This window comes from Rana temporaria, chromosome 1, assembly GCF_905171775.1.
Source record: "Rana temporaria chromosome 1, aRanTem1.1, whole genome shotgun sequence".
Classification (NCBI taxonomy): domain Eukaryota; kingdom Metazoa; phylum Chordata; class Amphibia; order Anura; family Ranidae; genus Rana; species Rana temporaria.
This window is the reverse complement of record NC_053489.1, coordinates 350,273,449-350,296,460: the sequence shown is the minus strand read 5'-3', so window position 1 is coordinate 350,296,460 and position 23,012 is coordinate 350,273,449. Positions and strand designations below refer to the sequence as shown.

The following is a 23,012-nucleotide window of genomic DNA, read 5'->3' as shown; positions in this document are numbered from 1 at the left end:
GCACTTATTTACGAAGCAGTTTGCTGCACAGCTCATGTCATTTCTCTGTTTAAGTGGGTATGTGCATGAGGGACATTATCTGAATTCATAATGATTGCACATAAGTCAGTGTTTCACTTGTCTGTGTTGTAATATTTCATTTTATATAATTTTATTGGTTTTGCACTGTATATGTGTTATTACTTTGGCACTCAGGTTTAGTTTTCTCATTTGAATTTCATTGGTTTTGGGAGAAATTTAACGCTGCCTCTATATACATACAGGTTTTATATTGAACATCATGATATAATGCTCTTTCTCTCCTTTCTTTAACTTCAAGCGTGGTTTACTGTGCAGCAGGGGGTATCACACACAGTCCAGAGGCTGCAGCCACCGGGATTGTATGTAAAACTGACAGGCAGACTTCTGCATGTCAGGTGAAACCATTCGGCCACCCAATTGCTTTCACACACCTCCAGCACCCCCCCCCCCCCATGTGTTCCAGGCTCTGCCTGACCATCTATGGGCCCAGGACGACATGGCAGATGCCAGCGGTTGGAGGGGAGGGAGAAGAGCGGACACATGTCCACTCTCCTTCTTACTGTGACCCTGAAAGCGGCAAGGAATGTGATTGCAATGCAATGTACATTGCAATACATTAAGTCGGGTAGATATGGTGCTGCCCAATTGCTTTCACACACCTCCAGCACCCCCACCATGTATTCCGGGCTCTGCCTGACCATCTATGGGCCCAGGACGACATGGCGGATGCCAGCGGTTGGAGGGGAGGGAGAAGAGCGGACACATGTCCACTCTCCTTCTTACTGTGACCCGGAAAGTGATGTGTATGATATCACATTTCGGTCACTCTGTCACTTTCCCCAGTTAGCATAGACGGCAAGGAATGTTATTGCAATGTGATGTACATTGCAATACATTCAGTGGAGCCCACAGGAGACATGCAAAAATAACCTATTACCTAAAAATCATCACATAGGGGACTATTGGTCCTCTATGTGATTTAAAAAAAAGCCCCCCAAAAAAAATTTTTTTTGCAAAGAAATAGTTACACCCAAGCACATAAAATCTTTTTGAGGACCCCCCACCCCCATATATACACACATACAAACACAAACGAATACGTCGGTGGCACCTACGAATGAAAATGTTGATTGCAATACACATGTTACATATCGCCGCACACGCTGGAGTGAGAGCAATATTTCTAGCACAAAACCTCCTCTGTAACACTAAACTAATACCTACATGGGGCTTTTGAAGAGTTGCCTTTAGAAAATTATAGGGTACTGAAGTTTGTTGCCATTTCACTGGTGCACACAAATTTAAGGCTTGACATGTTGGGTATCTCTTTAATCTGTGCAACCTTATCTTTTATACTTTACCAAAAGTATGGGTAGTTTATTGTATTTGTTTGCCTTAATATTCATTTTAGTGTGCTTTCCACTAAAATGTTGAGTTTCCTAGACCTTTGCGGTAATATCAAGTGACATAAAAAGTGCTTTCAGAAAATATATACAGTTTTTTTGGGGGGGGATTTTACAGTAAAACCTTGGTTTGCGAGCATAATTCGTTCCAGAAACATGCTTGTAATCCAAAGCACTTGTATATCAAAGCATTTTTTTTACAGGTTATAAAAGAGAAGAGAGGAGCCTCTAAGTGTAGCAATAAGTTGCTAAATGTTGTACCTTCATTAAATGTAACCATATTTCTACACTTAGAGGCTCCTCTCTTCTCCTCTCTTCTTTTTTATACTCAGTTGTGACATGACACTCTTACATCAAGACATCGTTTGTATATCAAGGCAAAATGTATTAAAACATTTTGCTTGTCTTGCAAAATGCTCTCAAACCAAGTTACTCTAAAACCAAGGTTTTTACTGTATATTTAAAACGGTTTTTAAAACATGTGTGCAAAAAAAATGTTAGAAGGCTGGCCGCAGTTTGTGGGAGGAGTCTGAGGGTACTTAAGACTCCCTCCCGGTCAGGGCTGGGTCGCCGTCGGTTTCTGGGTGCTGCAGCCGCACACGTCACGTCCGGCAGAGGGTGTCCGCAGCAGCTTCAGGTTTTTCTCCCTCCTTCATGCATCCATCCACGTGGTAGGAGGGAGCCGCCCGCACGGGAGAGGGGTGTCCATCCGCCCGCTTATTTTACTTATTTTTGTCACAGGTTTTGTCCCTACCGCACATGTATCTGTTAACTGGGCTCATCGCTCGTTGTTATCTCATTACAGGGCTGCCCGCTCCTCCTCCCTGGCTGCTTCCAGGCTCACGGGGGGGGGGAACGGACGGACTGTACTCAGGGCGCACGCTGGTGCACGAGGGGGGGCATCCGTCCACCCACTTACTCTTCCTGGGGGAGAGGGAGCCGCCCGCCGCCTCTCCCGGGTTCTCTGCCGGGGGAAGGGGGGAACGTTCGCCCACTTCATTGCTCCCTCTAGCATGGAGGGAGCCGCTCGCTGTCATCTCAGCTTTCACGCCGGGGGGGAGGGGGTCCGGCCGCATTTCACTACCGAGGCACATTCTGTATGGAGGGAGCCGCCCGCCTCTTCTCCCGGTGTTTTCACGCGGGAGGGGGGAAGGTCCCGGTCGGTACGCTGGCAAGCAGGGGGAGCCACGTGCGGGATTATTGGCTTGCTTTCCTTCTCATGCAGCTGCTCACGAGGGGGGGGGAGGGGGGATCTATCCAGCCACTTATCCATCCTGGGCATACTTGGGGGAGGGGGGGGCATCCATCCTCGCGTCTCAGGCCTCACTGGCGGCGAATAGGGGGGGGGGTGGTTCACCTCTCTGCTGAAGGGGGTCGCACACAGGCTGCATGGGGGGGAGTGGCCTTTTTTTCCGTGGTCACGCTAGCTGGAGGGGGGGAGAGTCACGCTGGCAGTATTCCTTGCATTGCGACTATGTTTCTCATCATGCGACTATGTTTCTCATCATGCGACTATGTTTCTCATCATGCGACTACGTTTCTCACCATGCGACTACGTGTCGCATGCTAGTTATGTTCAAGTGGTTACGTTTGTAGTACCATGCATGTTCTCATGCGAGGCCGGTTCTCATGCAAGGCCGGTTCTCATGCGAGGTCGGTTCTCATGCAATGTCGTTTCTCATGCGATGACGTTTCTCATGGTGTTTCCCATGCGACTACGTTTCGCATGCTAGTTATGTTCAAGTGGTTACGTTTGTAGTACCATGCATGTTCTCATGACGTTTCTCATGCGATGACGTTTCTCATGCGATGTCGTTTCTCATGCGATGACGTTTCTCATAGTGTTTCTCATGCGATGACGTTCCCATGCGATGACGTTTCTCATGCGAGGAAGTGTTTCGGGGTATTTCTCATGCGATGACGTTTCTCATGCGATGACATTTCTCATGCGATGACGTTTCTCATAGTGTTTCCCATGCGATGACGTTTCTCATGCGATAAAGTGTTTCAGGGTCTTTCTCATGCGTTTATGTTTCCCATGCGATGGCGTGTTTTGGGATCTTTCTCATGCGATTATGTTTCTCATGACGTTTCTCATGCGATGACGTTTCTCATGCGATGACGTTTCTCATGGTGTTTCTCATGCGATGATGTTTCTCATGCGATGACGTTTCTCATGGGTTTTCTCATGCGACAATGTTTCTCATGGTGGTTGATCTTGCGATGACGTTTCTCATACATTCACGTGGCTCATGGTATTTTTCCGCATACGTTACGTTCGCATGGTAGTCGCTCATTTGGTTACGTTTCTCATGGTAGTCGCTCATGCGTTTACATAGCTATAGTGTCATGCGTTCTGCCCCCAGGTTTTTTGTCATAACGTTTCGGCCCACACCATTTTCTGTCACAACATTTGTCATTGCTTATCTGCCTCAGTGTTGCAGGCGCAGCTTTTCTCATACCATTTATGCCCAGGTTTTTGCCAGATTTTGCCTCAGCGTTTCAGGCTTCAGTGTTCGGGCCGCACGATTTCTGTTTCAACATTTGTCATCTCGATGGGAATAGCATTTTCCAGGCTGGGGTTTCTGTCATACCATTCTGCCTCAGGTTTCTGTCATTACGTTTGCCCCAGGTTTTGCTGTCATAGCGTGGCTGCCCCAGGTTTTTGCTGTCATAGCGTTTCTGCCCCAGGTTTTCGGTCATAGGGTTTCTGCCCAGGTTTTCGGTCATAGGGTTTCTGCCCCAGGGTTTCGGTCATAGGGTTTCTGCCCCAGGGTTTCGGTCATAGGGTTTCTGCCCCAGGGTTTCGGTCATAGGGTTTCTGCCCCAGGGTTTCGGTCATAGGGTTGCTGCCCCAGGGTTTCGGTCATAGGGTTGCTGCCCCAGGGTTTCGGTCACAGGGTTTCTGCCCCAGGTTTGCTGTCATGGCGGTTCTGCCCCTGGTTTTCTGTCATAGCGTCTCTGCCCCTGGTTTTCTGTCTTAGCGGTTCTGCCATAGCTTTTCTGCCCACGCTTTCTGTCTTGGCACTACGGCCCCCGCGCTTTCTGTCTGGGCACGGCGGCCACCCGCGCTTTCTGTCTGGGCACGGCGGCCCCCACATTTTCTGTCTGGGCACTACGGCCCCCACGTTTTCTGTCTGGGCACTACGGCCCCCACGTTTTCTGTCTGGGCACTACGACCCCCACGTTTTGTCTTATTTCTGTCTGTCATTGCGTTTCTGTCTCAGCATTTCAGGCTCAGTGTCGCTCTCATACCATGTATGCCCCAGGGTGTTGTCTTTATTTTTGTCCTATTTATTTATTTATTTATTTTTTTTTTGCCACAGCATTCAGGTTCAGCGGGTCTCCCATACCATTTCTGCCCCAGGTTTTGCCATAAGTTTTCAGTCTCAGCATTACTGTTGCCTCCACGATTTCTGTCCCCCTTAATTTCTGTCATAGCATTTCTGCCCCCACGATTTCTGTTTTAGAGTTGCTGCCCCACGATTCCTGTCTGTGTTTGTTTGTCTTGGTGCTGTCATCTCCGTAGTGACCATGTCTCATTGTACTTTGTCCACGTTGCATCTGGGTTGATTAGCTAGTGCTCACATCTCAGGATCTGTCACGTCTTCAGATTCTTACGGGCTGAGGTTTTCGTTTTTAATTGATTGTTGACCACAATCTTCTCGCCTGTTTACATACGTCATACGTGCACGTTCATTCATTACACCTATACGATTACCCACCACCGTTCGTGGGTACACTAGCGTTGAGTGTTCAGTTAAATTGCCTGTCTCTGCACGGCAGGTTACTCAGGCTCACATGCCAGTCACACTGGGTGGGGGTGTCAACGGGGTCATTCATGCGCAGCGGTCTTGATGTTCTGCTCATATATAGGTAGGCTCATAGGGTGTTGTTGTTGTATGTCTGTTTTCTGTCTTGTCTAGGTTGTGTCGGCGCACCCTCAGTTCCTGCTCTTCTTCCATTTCTGCCGGCCATGTCATCATCCCTTTGGGTCCGGTCTAGCAGACCTTCTGGTTCATGTCTGTGTCATGGGTGTTCCTTGTCGGAGGTGGTGGTGGAATCTCCCATCCCCGATTCTCTGACGTCCCTTCTATGGGTACTTTCAGCCAAGGCTATCAGGTAGGAACGGGTTTCGTGTGTCGACATGGTTCCAGGTTAGGTTGTTGCTGCCGTAGCGCATGGGCCTCGTCCTTCTGCTCCGTCAACTTATACATTAGGTATCCAGCACTTCAGGCTCCTGTCAGTTGTCAATTTTTTTCAACTCACCCGCTCACTTTCCATATCAAGTATGGGTAGGCCAGGGGTTGGGGGGTTCCTCACGGAGCTAAGTCTGGCGTCCGGTTGTAGTTTCGTTGTTAGACATGGTTGCAAGGGCTTCTCTGGCCAGTTCTGGTTCAGTTGCCCCCAAGTATCCTCGTATCATTAACGCTTCAGGCTCTCGGCTGGGTTGTCGCAGGCGGCAGGCTCAAACCAATCTTTCTCGGGGCATTGGTCGAGTTCAGGGGCTGCTTCACGCGTTCGGCAGGGGCTTCCTTCTTTCACAGGTCATGAGTCGGTAGCTTCTCCGGTCATAACGGCTACTTATCAGGTATGCATACGATTGCCATCCGGGCGCATGCTGCTTTACTTCCTGGTCGCTTATCTACCCTCTCCACCTAAATTTGGGTCTTTTTTGCCCTTTTTCAGGCGTACCTACCAGCGGGCCAAAAGGCACACACTCAGGCCATTGGTTATTAGGGTTATCGCATCCCTTACTCGAAGACTCTGATTACAAGTTAGAAGGCTGGCCGCAGGCCAGCCTGTATTTGTGGGAGGAGCCTGAGGGTACTTAAAGCGGTTGTAAACCCTCGGCTACTTTTTCTATTTTTTAGTTATTCTATTAGCCAAGGTCATTGCAATGCTTATTGCATTTATTATTTTAAAAAACGAGGCCCGCAAATATCTGTTGGCTAGCGTTCTTTTTTTCACTGTTTCCGGGTATAGAAATCGCCATTCTCGCTCCTGTTCATTGCTTCTCTTTCTGATGTCACTTCCGCCCTTACTGGGTCTCTGTTAGAAATCTTCCGCATGCATCGTACCGCCGTAACCAAGCCTCGATCTGGATTGCCGTTACCACGGCAACCAATATACTCGTTCCTATGTCTGAGGCTGCAGTGTTGTTCAGTCACACGGGGGGGGAGGAGTTATCAGAAACAGGAGGACTGTAACATCGCGAGACTTCTCTTCTGAGGACAGAGGGGAAGCTCGCTCATGGAGCTCGCTCACATTTACTGCCGGAAATGTAGATGAAAACTCAGCAAGGCTTCAAATGGCCGGATTTGCGGGGCTACAATGCGCAAGCGCGGTGACGTCTTCAAAACAAAAAAAAATAAAAAATTTTTTTACAGCTAATGACGGCGGTGAGTAAACTTTCACATGCAGCGATCAGCTGCTTGTGTTATGTGCTAATTTTTTCAGTAATGTCATATCCGAGGGTTTACAACTACTTTAACACTCCCTCCCGGTCAGGGCTGGGTCGCCGTCGGTTTCTGGGTCCCACCCATTCCCTCAGCTTTCATATATTCTCATTGTACTTTTTCTTACTCAGGGTATGCCCTCTTTCAGGCGTACCTACCAGCGGGCCAAAAGGCACACACTCAGGCCATTGGTTATTAGGGTTATCGCATCCCTTACTCGAAGACTCTGATTACAAATGTAAAAGTGGCTCTGTCAGCAAGGGTTAAAGCAGATCTCATGGCAAGCTGCCATATTTTAGATATGTATACATTTTAAGTATCTTACCTGTCACAAACATGTAATTCTGTTAAGCCAGGCCTGTGACACACAGACATCTATGCCAGACAACAAAGCCCATTTTAGTCCATTTTATTTAAGCAATAAATCCTGATCCAGGACCTAATTCAGTCTGCTGAGTGAAAAAAAAAAGGAACAGTACATTAATGTGTCTTCAATCTCATCAGCACAAATCAGCAGGATCCCTCTGTCAGGCTGACATTGTGCACTACAGCAAACTGTGATTGGCTTTTAGGTTTGGCCTTTCATCTGGAAACTACAGAAAGCAGGTAAAAAAGAATAGTATATATGGCAAATACGTGATTTACAACTAATTTAAACATGTTCATGAATATTTTGTATCTGTCTTGAGATATGCTGTAATAAATCAGTGCAAAGTACACCCTTACCCTTAGGCTACATTTAGCTGTGCAGCTATTATACACCTCTGATCTGTAGTGGATAGCACATCAGAGGCATTTGACAGGCAGTGAGGAGGCAATATGTCATCTCACCCCCCCCCCCCCCCCCACGTTTTAACCCTGTAAATCATACACTACTATGCCACAACTGCATTGGTATGGGGCAGTTGCAATGTTGCCAGTGACAGAGCCAGAGTCCGTGACCCCGGAAGGAAGAGGGGCGAACAAGGATGCAGCCTCCAGCGGGGACAACTCGGGGTTCGTTTGCAGGTAAGTGTATGCGATGCATACTAGCATAAGGTGATCAGATTTTTTAAATGAAATCCGGGGACATATATTTTTTTTTTTACTTGTAATGGCGGCAATCAAGGACTTTATGCCCATCGCCGCCAGCCTCACAGCCTGTCAAATCTCACTCTCCAGGCCCTGGCTACTACTGCATGGGGTGCGGAGGAAGATCCCTCTACCAGGGAAGGCAAGGAGATAGGCAGGCAGACGACTGGCCGAGACTTGAGTCAAGGCAGAAGAACAGAAGTGGAGCGGAATGGGCATGCACCCGAAACTGAAGAAATATTCCCTCCGCTCCGACCAGCACATGATCATCATGAAGAGGCACAGATAATGGACCCCCCCCCCCCCCCAAGCTAGTAGAAGCAGTTGAGTGGAGGTGTGTAATTCAGATTTTTTTTTTTATTCTGCACTGAATGTCTTTGAAATTGCTCCAGCCCCTGTTCAAATCCAAATCCGGGGACAAAACCAGGGACAGACTTGGTCCTCAATCCAGGGACTGTCCCCTGAAAACGGGGATGTCTGGTCACCCTATGTAACTAGCACATTCTCCTTTTACTTAGCAGGGAGCAAAAAAGAAAGTAAAACCCATCAGGGTTTACTTCCTCTTTAAGAAGGGATTGCTAAACCAGGTGGTTGAGGCGCACTTCATTAGGTTGCTCCAAGTCGAAAAGAGGCCTTTACAGTGTGTGCATACTTGTAGTCTAAGCTTTATTGAACTACTGTATGTACCCTTGAATGAGATTAATTATTTACAAAGTACCACTGTGATGTGTTTCATACAAGTTGTATCTATGAAAACATCAAAATAATATGATGGCTTTAATCCAAAGGCAGTCATCAAAACTCTGAGATCAGGAGTCAGAAAAACTCCTTGCTATCAATCGATCATGTGTTGAGAAATTTTGGTATATTCAGTCCAGTGTGGAGAGAAATAAAAAGACCTGTATATTGGGGAGGCAAAAAGATCACTAAAAAGAAAGATGTTCGAACACAGCAGGGTAAACGCTGCAGGTCAGGACTGCAGGTCAGGTCAGAACTTATTGTAGCTTACCAGTCTTTAGATGTGATAGCTGCATTAGTTAATTTTTTTTTAGCAAGTAGAGAACCTTTATTCTTCCGAGAATTTAGGTGTCCTTGACACTTTTGTGAGCGTTCACGTGTAAGTCCATCTAGTTCAACCAATAAAAATGGGTGGGGGGGGGGGTATATATATATATATATATATATATATATATATATATATATATATATATATATCCTAGAAAAAAAATACAGTCCTATATACACAATCCTATAACCACAGTTGATGCACAGGAAGGCAAAAAACCCCAGCAAAGCATGAACCAATTTGCTCCAGCAGGGGGAAAGAAATCCTTCCTGATCCCCAAAGAGGCATTTGGATATTCCCTGGATCAACTTTACCCATAAATGTTAGTATCCAGTTATATTATGTATATATAGGAAAGAAACCATTTAAAAAAAAAATCCATCTACTGAGCTGGCCAGAATCAGCTCTTGAGAGAGTCTATTCCACATTTTCACAGCTCTTACTGCGAAGAAACCTTTCCGTATTTGGAGACAATGAGCTAGATTCACAAAGAGTTTACGTCGGTGTATCTATTGATATGCCGCGTAAGTTGAAAGATGCGCCGTTGTATCTATGCGTGCTATTCAGGGAACTAGATACTCCTGAATTCCTGCTTCATCCGACCGACGTAAGTCTTAGTACGCCGTCGTATCTAGGGTGCATATATACTGTACGCTGGCCGCTAGGGGCGCTTCCATAGATTTACGCATAGAATATGTAAATTAGCTAGATACGCCGATTCACGAACGTACTTGCGCCCGCTACGCCGTTTTACGTAAGGCTTACGTCCGGCGTAAAGTTATCCCTGCTATATGAGGCGCAGTCAATGTTAAGGTATGGACGTCGGAACAGCCGTCAAATTTTACGTCGTTTACGTAAGTGTTACGTGAATGGGGCTGTGCGTAGGTTACGTTCACGACAAAAGCATTAAGCCAACGTTTCTTAGGGAGTATATGCGACGTGATTCTGAGCATGCGCGCGCATGCGCCGTACAAACGGCCATTCATTTACATGGGGTCATGGCTAATTTAAACGAAGAATGCCCCCTACCTGCCTATTTTGTTCACACATCTAGCAGTGCGATTTGACCAACTAACATGTGTCCTAGACACCACCATGGTGATTGAATTATGTCATTAGAACAGGGTGGTTTCACAAATGTTCGTACCCTTCTCCATGTTCTTGGACAATTAACATCTGCTTTGACATATTCCATGTGGAAATAAATTCTGGGGTGTGTTCCTGACACTTTATTAGAACTGAAGTAGCTTTGTGGATGAAGAGTAAACCATCTTTAATATTACGGAAATAGTTCAGTTAAATAAATGAATTAACTACTGACAGCTTTGGTATAAGCCACCATATTTGGTAAAAAATGGCTGTGCCATCTTCTTTGATTAGCTGTAAAGGCTAAACTCCAGGTAATGAAAAATAGCATTTAATAATGCTTTTTATTCCTTAAAAAATGCATTTATTTATACATGCTGATGGTATTTTACTACTAGTATAAGTTGCCAAATCTGTGTTGATGTCAGCCTCTGGTCACTCCTTGTACAATGGCAATCAGAGAAGTAGCACCAGAAAATCAAGCTCTGTTGCATGAGCAAGTACTGAGAGGGAACATACTGACAGGAGGAAGAAACAGAGTTAATTTCATTGAGTCATGCTCCAAACCTCCACCGCTTCAAAGCCAATGTGATGGTCTAAGGCAGGGGTCTCCAAACTCTCTAAACAAAGGGCCAGTTTACTGTCCTCCAGACTTTAGGGGGCCAGACTGTGGCCACCAGGAGTACAAAATGTCCCAGCATCAGTGGGAATAAACAATCCCCTATCATTGGTGTCAGTGGGAGGAATTGTGTCCCATCATTTGTGTTATTGGGAGGATATTTGCCCCATCATTAGTGTCATTGGGCCGCATTGTTGGTGTCATTAGGAGGAATTGTGCCTTATCATTGGTGTTAATGGAGCCCCATAGTTGGTGTCCTTGGGAGGAATTGTGCTCCATCGTTGATGTCGTTGGTAGGAATTGTGCCCTTCATTGTTGTCAGTGAATAAAATCTCCCGGGCTGCAGTTTGGAGACTACTAGTCTAATGAACCCATCCTTGCTCCATGAAGATTCACTGACAGAAAAGATGCTGCACACCCATGACATCACTTTAAGAGTGCCCCATGTTTCACTCTTACGGGCTAAGTCATAGAGAGTTTATGCCTTATCAGTGTGTTGCTGCTCCCTCATTGTCTAACAGAGAAAGTGGTATCACCCCCCTGGCTGTGCTGCCTAGCAGAAGAATAGTATTCACGAAAGTGGATAGACAAAGTAAAAATCTTTTGGCGGATAAGACAGTTCAAATACAATATGTGTGTTTAGCTGTTGTCTGGAGATCATATTTAACAGAATACATTTTATCTACAGCCACCGAAAGCACTTTGCAAAGGCTGGCCCATACAGTATATTTTTTATGCCCAGGTTAATTTTCCAACACTTTATAGCAAACAAGTTCATGATAGTCAAATGTGTAAAAGAATAGTTTATGTGTAAATAGAATAGTCACTACATTTTATAATTTTTACTTTTATTAAAATAAACAATTTTTACTTCTAGGTGTAGTGCTTAGTGCTTAGACTTTTAATTCAAGGATCAGATCCTGGCAAGATCACTTTTCTGGCACTGTTCATTCTAAAAATCATTTGCAATCACTCCAAGGAAACTGATTATATATGCAGTCTCTTGAAAACGTATGGGTGAATAATACACAGACAATTAAAAATAATGAAAAATAACATTTACCTAACTAAAAACAGATGACAGGTTACAGATATAAGCAGTCTTAGGTTCAATTCATCTTAGCGGGAGGACCCAACCTGCAAATACACACTGCAGGCTGCTAACTTTCAATGGCCATGATGGTAGTTCTTCCATCAAAGAGCCCTCACAGCTTCCTCACAGTGTTCCAAATTAAGAAGGCAGACCAGATTCTTAAAGCAGGAGTTCACCCGAAATTTTTTTTTTAACATTAGATTGATGCTCATTTTGTCAAGGGGAATCGGGTGTTTTTTTTTAAAATCGAAGCAGTACTTACCGTTTTAGAGATAGATCTTCTCCACCGCTTCCGGGTATGGTCTTCGGGACTGGGCGTTCCTATTTGATTGACAGGCTTGCGATGGTCGCATACATCGCGTCACGAGTAGCCGAAAATATTCTTCACAAATCTGTCTAAATCTGTGTTAGTGAGCAACTTCTCCTTTGCGGAGATCATCCATCCACCTCACAGGTGTGGCATATCAAGAGGCTGATTAGACAGCATGATTATTGAACAGGTGTGCCTTAGGCTGGCCACAATAAAAGGCCACTCTAAAATGTGCAGTTTTATCACACAGCACAATGCCACAGATGTCGCAAGTTTTGAGGGAACGTGCAATTGGAATGCTGACGGCAGGAATGTTCACCAGAGCTGTTGCCCTTGAATGTACCATTTCTCTACCATAATCCGTTTCCGAAGGCGTTTCAGAGAATTAAATCCAACCGGCCTCACAACTGCAGACCACATGTAATCACACCAGCCCAGGACCTCCAAACCCAGCATCTTGACCTCCAAGATCCTCTGAGACCAGCCACCCGGACAGCTGCTGCAACAATCGGTTTGCGTAACCAAAGAATTTCTGCACAAACTGTCAGAAACCGTCTCAGGGAAGCTCATCTGCATGCTTGTTGTCCTCATCAGGGTCTCCACCTAACTGCAGTTCATCGTCATAACTGACTTGAGTGTGCAAGTGCTCACATTCAATGGCGTCTGGCACTTTGGAGAGGCGTTCTTTTCACAGATGAATCCCGGTTTTCACTGTACAGGGCAGATGGCAGGCAGCATGCATGGCGTTGTGTGGGTGAGTGGTTTGCTGATGTCAACGTTGCGGATCGAGTGGCCCATGGTGGCGGTAGGGTTATGGTATGGGAATGCACAGCCCCATGTTGCAAGGATCTGCACACAATTCCTGGAAGCTGAAAACATCCCAGTTCTTGCATGGTCAGCATACTCACCGGACATGTCACACATTGAGCATATTTGGGAATGCTCTGGATTGGCGTATAGGACAGCATGTTCCAGTTCCTGAGGCTACGTCAGTGAAATCACCACGCTAAGGAGGAGGGCTCCTTCATGCCGGCCGGCATTCGCTGTCTTTTATGCAACACGCTGTTTTAAATCACATTGTTGTAAGTACATTACTTTTTAATTAAACTGTTACCCTGCGGTATTACGCTATTGCGTCTCTTTTTTCAATTATACCCATATGATCCTTGGAATGACCTATCGGTAATTGGGACGCCATTGCTCCATCCAACACCCCTGGGGAGTCTAAGTCCTTGGCTGGCTATAGCCAATTGCTTGCAGTGTTCGATATTTGATCCTAGGAGTGATCTTATCTGGTGTCTGGGACGCCATTGCTCCATTCATCATCCCTGGGGAGCCAAAGGCTGTGGCTGGGTTACAGCCAACCGCTTGTACTGCTTGCCATCTGGTAAGCGGCTTAATTTTATGGTGGAGGGTTCACATTGAATGCATACATGTCACCTGGTGATTTGGAGAGTCAGATCTGCTATCTAAGTTTATTGACTTCTATGGAGCTACACTTTGCTGTTTAAGAACTGTACTTCAGCCTTGCCTACCATCTAGTGCCAATACATGGTTTATGTGGACTTCCGGGTTTATTCCATGTTTTTCATTTACCATACTTCAGAGTTGGTTAATTAAATTTTTTGGCGCAACTTTTTTTTTTCTATGTTCCAGTTCCTGCCAATATCCAGCAACTTTGCATAGTCATTGAAGAGGAATGAACCAACATCCTTTTGTTCCCAACACATTACCCAGTCCATATCAGTATAGATATCCAGCATGAGATTTTCCCCATTGAGACCTGATGTGTTTTTAAAGTGTATATTTTTTTGAGCAGTGTTTATAAACAGACATTTGTATATTATACATGCTGTCATTGTCATCTCTGATGCAGGAACCCATGTAATCAACTGATCATAAAAAAGTGAAGTGACACAACAGTTATTCACACTTAATTTCTTCATAAAAATGAAAATCTTCCATCAATCGATTTTTGTGTGTTTAAGTTTTTCTTTTAATAAAATATCCAACATAGTTTGCATTGTTATCTTGATCATTTTCACTCCACTAATTTTTTTTTGCTAGTTCCCATTTTTCATTTGTCTTCTTATTTTACTATCCACTTTCCTCTCTAGCCATTTATCTCTTTCCTATTTTCAGGTTCTATTCACTTCTCTTTCACTCCAGAGTCCCATTTATCACTGTCCTTGTCACGAATATTCCGTTTTTTTCCCCATTGTCCTCATTTCTTGCTGCTGTCCAAAATTTTCCCAGCAACTTTGTTCTCAGAAACAAAAGCAGAATACCAGACAGAAAATCTTCCATTTCCTTTTCTCTAAAATAATCCCCCAAAAATACCATTTTAGATGCTGATTGCTGAAATATGTGATCATCTGGTATGAACTATGCAGAGATTTTAATGATTTTCCAGATAAGCATGTATTGCACATGTATATCTTTGAAATGTGCTTTGCAAAGTTACTAATCACATTATACAGTAAGGGCTGTTTCAGATGGGCAGCAAGGGGGTGGTAAAAGTGAGCAGATGTGCCGTGGTTTTTACCATCAGCCTAGCTGTGGATTTACTGTCCCCCAGCCACCCACCTGAACTGTCACAATACAGTCAAAAAGAGCTGTACACATGCCATGGCCATGATGCTTTGCTTTATGATGCAGCATTTCTAACTCAGAGGCAGTACCACCTGTCAAACTCACCCATTGAGTCTAAACAGTGACTCTGTTGAGAAAAAAACATTCCCGTCTGGATGATCTACGTACATTGCAGAGATTTTAACAAACTTTGTTGCAAATACCTTTTGCTATTCTGAAGAAATAACTGTTTCTTTCTCTGTGTCTATGTGCAAAATGAACGGGAGTGATTTCATAATTATCAGTCAGCTGCTGCATTTGCAGTGTTCTAATGAGGAATGTGGCAGGGTCTGCTTCCCTATGTATGTGATTACCCTCTCTGAGTATTTAACCAAAAGTGACATTTTTGTTGCAGGGGATGGCCAAAATCTGACTCAGTAAGCCAATCAAACTAATAGAAAATAACATATCTGAGGTGGGGGTGGGGATCTGTACACCATCTGTGTACAGATTGCATCCAGGTGGCCATATTGCATTGCATTTTACAGAAAATTCCAGTGCTGCAGATTAAAAAAGGAAACTCATTTTGAATAACATACAATTTGACTTATGTAGCAATTGTATTTGCTATATTATTTTTTTCATTTGATATTTTTTTACCCCACAAAAGTGGAGTATACCTTGAATGGCCAAAAGTTGAAAGCTTGGCTCGCAGTTGTGGCGTGGTCCAGAAATGTAAAAGTTGCCATTCAGCAATTTAAAAATAAAATACAAAAAACAGGTGTCAGGAGGTAGCAGTAGTACCTCCTCCTAAACACCTATTGGCCACTACTCTATCGCCCTCTGAAAAGTGTGTCTGAAAGAGCATTAATTGGCAAGATCCAAGTAGACTTAAGTTTGTACTTTAAAGGGGTTGTAAAGGTATATGTTTTTTCACATTAATGCATTCTATGTATTAAGGTGAAAAAACATCTGAGGATTAGCGTCCCTCCTGTTTACTTACCTGACCCCTCGAAAGTCGTGAACACGATAGCTTCTCGGCCAAGCTTCTCGGCTCATTCATTGGTTGATTGATAGCAGCGCAGCCATTGGCTCTTGCTGCTGTCAATCAAATCAATGACGTGGCGCACCGGGGGGCGGGGCCGAGTGATACAGTCGGCGGCGCCCGCAAGCTAACCCCCATGGGAGAGAGCTTCCCATGAAGGGGGTTAGCTGATGCGGGGAGGAGCCAAGACAGCCGCCGAGGGACCCCAGAAGACCAGGATCGGGGCCACTCTGTGCAAAACGAGCTGCACAGTGGAGGTAAGTATGACATGTTTGTTATTTAAAAAAAAAAACAGGAACCTTTAGTGTCCCTTTTAACCACTTATCGCCCGGTCAATAGCAGATTGACGTCCTGCAGGATTTCATGCCGGCGCGCTCCCGTGGGGGCACGCAGCGAGGCGATTGGTGATGCGGGGTGTCAGTCTGACACCCTGCATCTCCGATCTCGGTAAAGAGCCTCTGGCGGAGGCTCTTTACCACGTGATCAGTCATGTCCAATCATGTCATGTCCAATCATGGCTGATCACGATGTAAACAGGAAGAGCCATGTCCAATCACGGCTGATCATGATGTAAACAGGAAGAGCCATTGATCGACTCTTCCTCACTCGCGTCTGACAGATGCGAGTAGAGGAGAGTCGATCGGCAGATCTCCTGACAGGGGGGGTTAACGCTGATTGTTTATCAGCACAGCCCCCCCTCGGATCCCCACACTGGACCACCAGGGAAGCCACCATGGCACCACAAAAAAAAAAAAATAATAATAAAAAACAAAGAGCACAATAAATGCCAATCCGTGCTCACAAATGGGCACTGACTGGCAACATGGGCACTGACTGGAGTGATGCCCAGCAATGCCATCAGTGCCACCCCTCAGTGTCCATCAGTGCCACCCCTCAGTGTCCATCAGTGCCACCTCTCAGTGCCCATCTATGCCCAGTGCCCACCTATCAGTGCCCATCTGTGCCACCCATAAGTACCCATCGGTGCCACCCATAAGTGCCGCCCATGAGTACCCATCAGTGCCGCCTATGAGTGCCCAGTTCCGCCTATGAGTGCCCATCAGTTCCGCCTATGAGTGCCCATCAGTGCCGCCTATGAGTGCCCATCAGTGCCGCATACCAGTGCCGCCTATCAGTGCCCATCAGTGCCCATCAGTGCCACCTCATCGGTGCCCATCAGTACTACCTCATCGGTGTCCATCAGTGCCACCTCATCGGTGCCGCCATATCAGTGCCCGTAATTGAAAGAGAAAACTTACTTATTTACAAAAAAATTAACAGAAAAAAATAAAAACGTAATTTTTTTCAAAATTTACAGTCTTTTTTTAGTTGTTGCGCAAAAAATAAAAATCGCAGAGGTGATCAAATACCACCAAAAGAAAGCTCTATTTGTGGGGAAAAAAGGATGCCAATTTTGTTTGGGTACAGTGTAGCACGACCGCGCAATTGTCATTCAAAGTGCGACAGCGCTGAAAGCGGAAAATTGGCTTGGGCGGGAAGGTGCGTAAGTGCCTGGTATGGAAGTGGTTAAGGTATATATTTACTTGCTTGGTTGCAGGCTGGTCGGTAAGTTGAGCTGGGAATTTCTCTGGTTTTGTTTTGCATGTGTTGTCCATGTGCTCCTTGCTGCAAAGGCCAGTTATAGGTGAGGGCAGTGGCCATTTGTTTGATATATTTACTTGTTTCAACAAAAAATGGAGTGTTACAACATTCTAGTTTCCATCTTTTTCTGTATATATTGTATGACAGCTTTTTGTAGTAGGAGGTGAACAATTATATTTGCTATTGTTTGGCTAGCTATAGTATCCTTCTGGATGTAATTCCTTAGTGGCTTCCAGTGTTTTAGTACTCCACATCCTCTTTATTTTGAGACTTTTTTAGTGATAATATATTGTCAGTGACCTTTTCTTTCTTTCTTTCTATCTATTTCTTTTTAGGGGAACCTCAGCCTTGTGTTCACAGCCCTTGCTTGCATATGGGGACCTGTCAGTCTAATGAAAGCACATACAGCTGCATCTGCCACAAAGGCTATACAGGAGAAAACTGTGAAATTGGTACTTATTGTGCATAAGAAAAATATAAATAAAACTGTTAAACTAATATATAACCACTTTCAAAATAGGTATAGCAAAATAACGTATTAGGCTTGTTAAGTACATTAGTTAAAGTATAATGTGTAGAGTGCATAAGAGAAACCCATAGCAGCCAATCACATTTTATTTAATTAGAGTTAGTGTAGTGATAGATAAAAACTGATTGTTTGGTATAGTGTACTCATTTTATGCTGTACTGAAAAAGTTGTCTGTTTATGTTTGTATACAATGCCTTGAAAAAGTATTCATACCCCTTGACATTTTCCACATTTTGTCATGTGTATAACCAAAAACGTTAAACGTTAAAGTTTCACATAATTGTGAAGTGGAAGGAAAATGATAAATGGTTTTCAACTTTGTTTACAAATAAATATGTGTTTGTGGCGTGCATTTGTATTCAGCCCCCTTTACGCTAATGCCCCTAAAAATGTAGTGAAATCAATTGCCCGCAGAAGTCACCTAATTAGTAAATAGTGTCCACCTCTGTGTAATTTAATCTCAGTATAAACGCAGCTGTTTTGTGAAGCCCTCATAGGTTTGTTAGAGAACCTTAGTGAACAAACAGGATCATGAAGACCAAGGAACATACCAGACAGGTCAGGGATAAAATTGTGGAGAAGTTATCCCAAGCGGTGAATATTTCACGGAGCACTGTTCAAACCATCATCTGAAAATGGAAAGAGTATGGCACAACTGCAAACTTACCAAGACACGGTCGTCCACTTAAACTGACAGGCTGGGCAAGGAGAACATTAATCAGAGAAGCAGACCAGACACCCATGGTAATTCTTGAGGAGCTGCAGAGATCCACAGCTCAGGTGGGAGAATCTGTCCACATGACAACTATCAGTTGTGCACTCCACAAATCTGGCCTTTATGGAAGAGTGGCAAGCAGAAAGCCATTGTTGAAAGAAAGCCATAAGAAGTCTTGCTTGCAGTTTGCGAGAAGCCATGTGGGGAACACAGCGAACATGTGGAAGAAGGTGCTCAGGTCAGATGAGACCAAAATTAAACCTTTTGTCCTAAAACCAAAATGCTATGTGTGGCGGAAAACTAACACTGCACATCACCCACAACACACCATCCCACTGTGAAACATGGTGGTGGAAGCATCATGTTGTGGGGATGCTTTTCTTCAGCAGGAACAGGGAAGCTGGTCAGAGTTGATGGGAAGATGGATGGAGCCAAATACAGGGAAATCTTAGAAGAAACCCTGTTAGGCCCCGTACACACGACCAAGTTTCTCGGCAGAATTCAGCCAGAAACTCGATCGGAGCTGTATTCTGCCGAGAAACCCGGGCGGGTGTACACTTCATCCAATCTGACAGAGCTTTAGCTATTTTGAGAAGAAGAATGGGCAAAAATGTCACTCTCTAGATGTGCAAAGCTGAAAGAGAAATTACCAAAAAGACTTGCAGCTGCAATTGCAGAGAAAGGTGGTTCTACAAAGTATTGACTCAGGGGGGCCGGATACAAATGCACGCCACACTTTTCACATATTTATTTGTAAAAAATGTGAAAAAAAAAACATTTATCATTTTCCTTCCACTTCACAATTATGTGCCACTTTGTGTTGGTCTATTACATAAAATCCCAATAAAATAAGTTTACGTTTTTGCTTGTAACATGACAAAATGTGGACAATGTCAAGGGGTGTGAATACTTTTTCAAGGCTCTGTATATCCTTTTTTGTGAATGAATGAGCTAAGTAAAAGCTACCTGCACACATAATGTATTATATATACAGTAAATCTGGCTCATAACTTACTTTTCTACTATGAGCTCATTTTAATATGCATATATTTCGTCTCAACAGATATTGATGAATGTTTATCCAACCCCTGCCAGAACGGAGGAACATGCATTGATGAAATCGACTCATTCCTTTGTTTGTGTTTACCAAGCTATGGCGGAAGCACATGTGGCAAAGGTGAGAAACAAAATAGAATAAATGATGCAAGTTTATAAAAGATGTGAAGAAAAAGATTAAAGGGATTGGAAAAAATCCAGAGAAGCTGGGAAATCAGTGGCAGAGAGAGTCATAAATCCGTTAAAACTATCTATCTATCTAGTGGCAGATCGGAGTTTCCACATTGCTTAACCAACTCAAAATAAAATGTCATCTCTATATGCTGCATAATGAGGGATCATTGTTTCAAGAATTTTTCTTTTTTTTTTATTGAAGTAGCAATGCTTGGTTCACTAAAATCAAGACACTTAAAGAGAACCTGCAATCATTTTCTAAGAAAAAATAAAAGTCAGCAGCTACAAATACTGTAGCTGCTGACTTTTAAAAAGGCACACAGTGGTTGATTTACTAAAACTGGAGTGTGCAAGATCTGGTGCAGCTCTGTAGGGAGCCAATCAGCTTATAACTTCAGCTTGTTCAATTAAGCTTTAACAATAAAACCTGAAAGCTGATGATTTTAATAAACTAAGCATTATTTCTTGGACTTTTTAGGAAGTTTTGTTTGACTTAAAAAAAAAGTAAGGAACATATTATTTTTTTAAGCAATTTGTATCGCATACTGTATGACCAAAGCCTTTGTGGACCATCACTTATGAAATTGATTTGCCATTCAAACAATCAGGGACATTAAATAAACCCTAACTGAATGGAATTTAGTTTGCTAAAGCAATGTGTATTATTAACAACTGACTTTTTTTAATAAAAAAAATATTTTTTCTTTTTATCATACCGTGTTGTATCTCACTGCTGATGAAGCCTTTTTGTAGCCACTTCCTGTGTAAATACATGCTCTCCAATGATGACTATATATGGTGTTTATCAGGGTTAGGTTTCATGACGGTAACCATAACCTGGGTAACGTGTGTTAAAATGGTCACTTGTAGCCACCATAGGAAGCCCCTGCAACAGGGTGACAATACAATAGCACAACTGGGAGTTAGGGAGAAATCGGGCACCCTGAAACAGGAAGTGCCAAAATAAGGAACTTCATGGCACCAATAATTATTTGGTAAACTTAACCACTTAACCCCCGGACCATATTGCTGGTCAAAGACCAGAGCACTTTTTGCGATTCGGCACTGCATCGCTTTAACTGACAATTGCGCGGTCGTGCGACGTGGCTCCCAAACAAAATTGGCGTCCTTTTTTTCCCACAAATAGAGCTTTCTTTTGGTGGTATTTGATCACCTCTGCGGTTTTTAGTTTTTGCGCTATAAACAAAAATAGAGCGACAATTTTGAAAAAAATGAATATTTTTTACTTTTTGCTATAAAACATCCCCCAAAAATATATATAAAAAAAAAATGTCCTCAGTTTAGGCCAATACGTATTCTTCTACATATTTTTCGTAAAAAAAAAAACATAATAAGCGTTTATTGATTGGTTTGTGAAAAAGTTATAGCGTTTACAAAATAGGGGATATTTTTATGGAATTTTTATTAATATTTTTTTTTTACTAGTAATGGCGGCGATCAGCAATTTTTTTTGGTACTCCGACATTATGGCGGACACTTTGGACACTTTTGACACATTTTTGGGACCATTGGCATTTTTATAGCGATCAGTGCTATAAAAATATGTTCCCTGGGTGTGTTCTAACTGTAGGGGGGTGGACTGACATGGGGAAATTACTGATCTTCTGTTCATACATTGTATGAACAGAAGATCAGCATTTCTCTCCCTGACAGGCCCGCCGGGCACTCGCACGGGAGTCGGGGGCGAGCGGGCCTAGTGGCCTGCACGAGAGCCGATGTATAGCTACAAGTTCTCGCCCAGGGGAGCCGACCTGCCGCCGTAAAACGACGGCGGCTGGTCGGCAACCAGTTAAAAAAGGAGAAAATACTTTAAAGATGACATTAAAGAATATGTTACCCCAACATTTCATATTCCTGATTTATATCTGTTGCACCATCTACTGTACTTGTGTTAAAAAGTAGACATGTGCACAGAAAAAAAAATCATTTTTTTTTGTTCTGTTTCGTATCGTTCCGTAGGTTGAATGAATGAATGAATGAATGAAAACTTATATAGCGCAGCACATGCGAATTTAATCGCCTCTGGGCGTTTCCGTTCGTTTTTCGTAAGACGCCCGTTTTCCTGTTCGTTTTTCGTACGACGAGATTTTTTCGTATTCCGATCGTTTCGTATTTTCGTACAAAATGGTTTGTTATTCTGTTTAATTCATGTTCGTTACTTGTTAGACAATAATTTTCGTGAATTTTCGTCAATGATTTGCATTCTGTGTTTTGGATTCCTTTTTCTGTTCGTGTTTTCGGTCGTGTGTTCGTGTGACATCTATGACAATTTGTTGTGGATGTCATGTGGGCATGCGACTGAAGATACGAACAGAAAAAAGATTTTCGTAATTTTGTACTTTCGTAAATATATCGTGGGATTCGCGGCACTTTCAACACGCGGCTCATCCATATTAACGATTGTTAAGCCCCATACACTTGGTCAGACTTTTTTAACAACAAACATAAAAACGATAGTTTTCCGTTCGTTCTCAGAAAATTTGTTCGTTTTTAAACTCCATCAGAAAACCATTTTTGGGTTCAAAAGTCTGGCCAACTGATCTCCCTTCAGATGAAAATCCACAGAAAAGTTTATTTGGCTTTACTGTACTACTCAGCACAAAAGAGAAGCTGCTTTACTAACTACACTCACTGCCCATTCAAAAAAACGAAAATTACATCTGTGGCAAGGGATTTGCATTCTGTGTTTTGGGTCCTTTTTCTTTTGGTGTTTTCGGTCGTGTGTTCGTGTGACATCTGTGGCAAAAGATTTGCATTCTGTTGAATCCAAAATACGAACAGAAAAAAGGAATTCAAAATACAGGGTGCGGGTCTTTTGTTGTGGATGTCGTGTGAGCATACGACTGAGGGTGCGAACAGAGAAGGGATTCAAACAAGATACAGAGTGCAAATCTTTTGTTGTGGATGTCGTGTGAACATACGCTGAGGATACGAGCAGAGAGGGGATTCAAACAGGATACAGAATGCAAATCTTTTGTTGTGGATGTCGTGTGAGCATGCGACTGGGGATGCGGACAGGGAAAGGATTCAAACAAAATGCAGAGTGCGGGTCTTTTGTTGTGGATGTCATATGAGCATACGACTGAGGGTGCGAACAGAGAAGGGATTCAAACAAGATACAGATACAGAGTGCAAATCTTTTGTTGTGGATGTCGTGTGAACATACGGCTG

At 43.6% G+C, this 23,012-nt stretch overlaps 1 protein-coding gene across 3 annotated transcripts in view; it reads left to right on the top strand.

The window, feature by feature from the left end:
* NCAN (neurocan) overlaps nucleotides 1-23,012 on the top strand; it is a 289,797-nt gene that overhangs the window by 222,732 nt on the left and 44,053 nt on the right. For all 3 annotated transcript variants that reach the window (XM_040320673.1, XM_040320665.1, XM_040320682.1), the window contains 2 exons: nucleotides 17,682-17,798; nucleotides 19,654-19,767. In XM_040320673.1, the coding sequence (XP_040176607.1) occupies nucleotides 17,682-17,798; nucleotides 19,654-19,767 (231 nt within the window). The remainder of the gene's footprint in view (nucleotides 1-17,681; nucleotides 17,799-19,653; nucleotides 19,768-23,012) is intronic.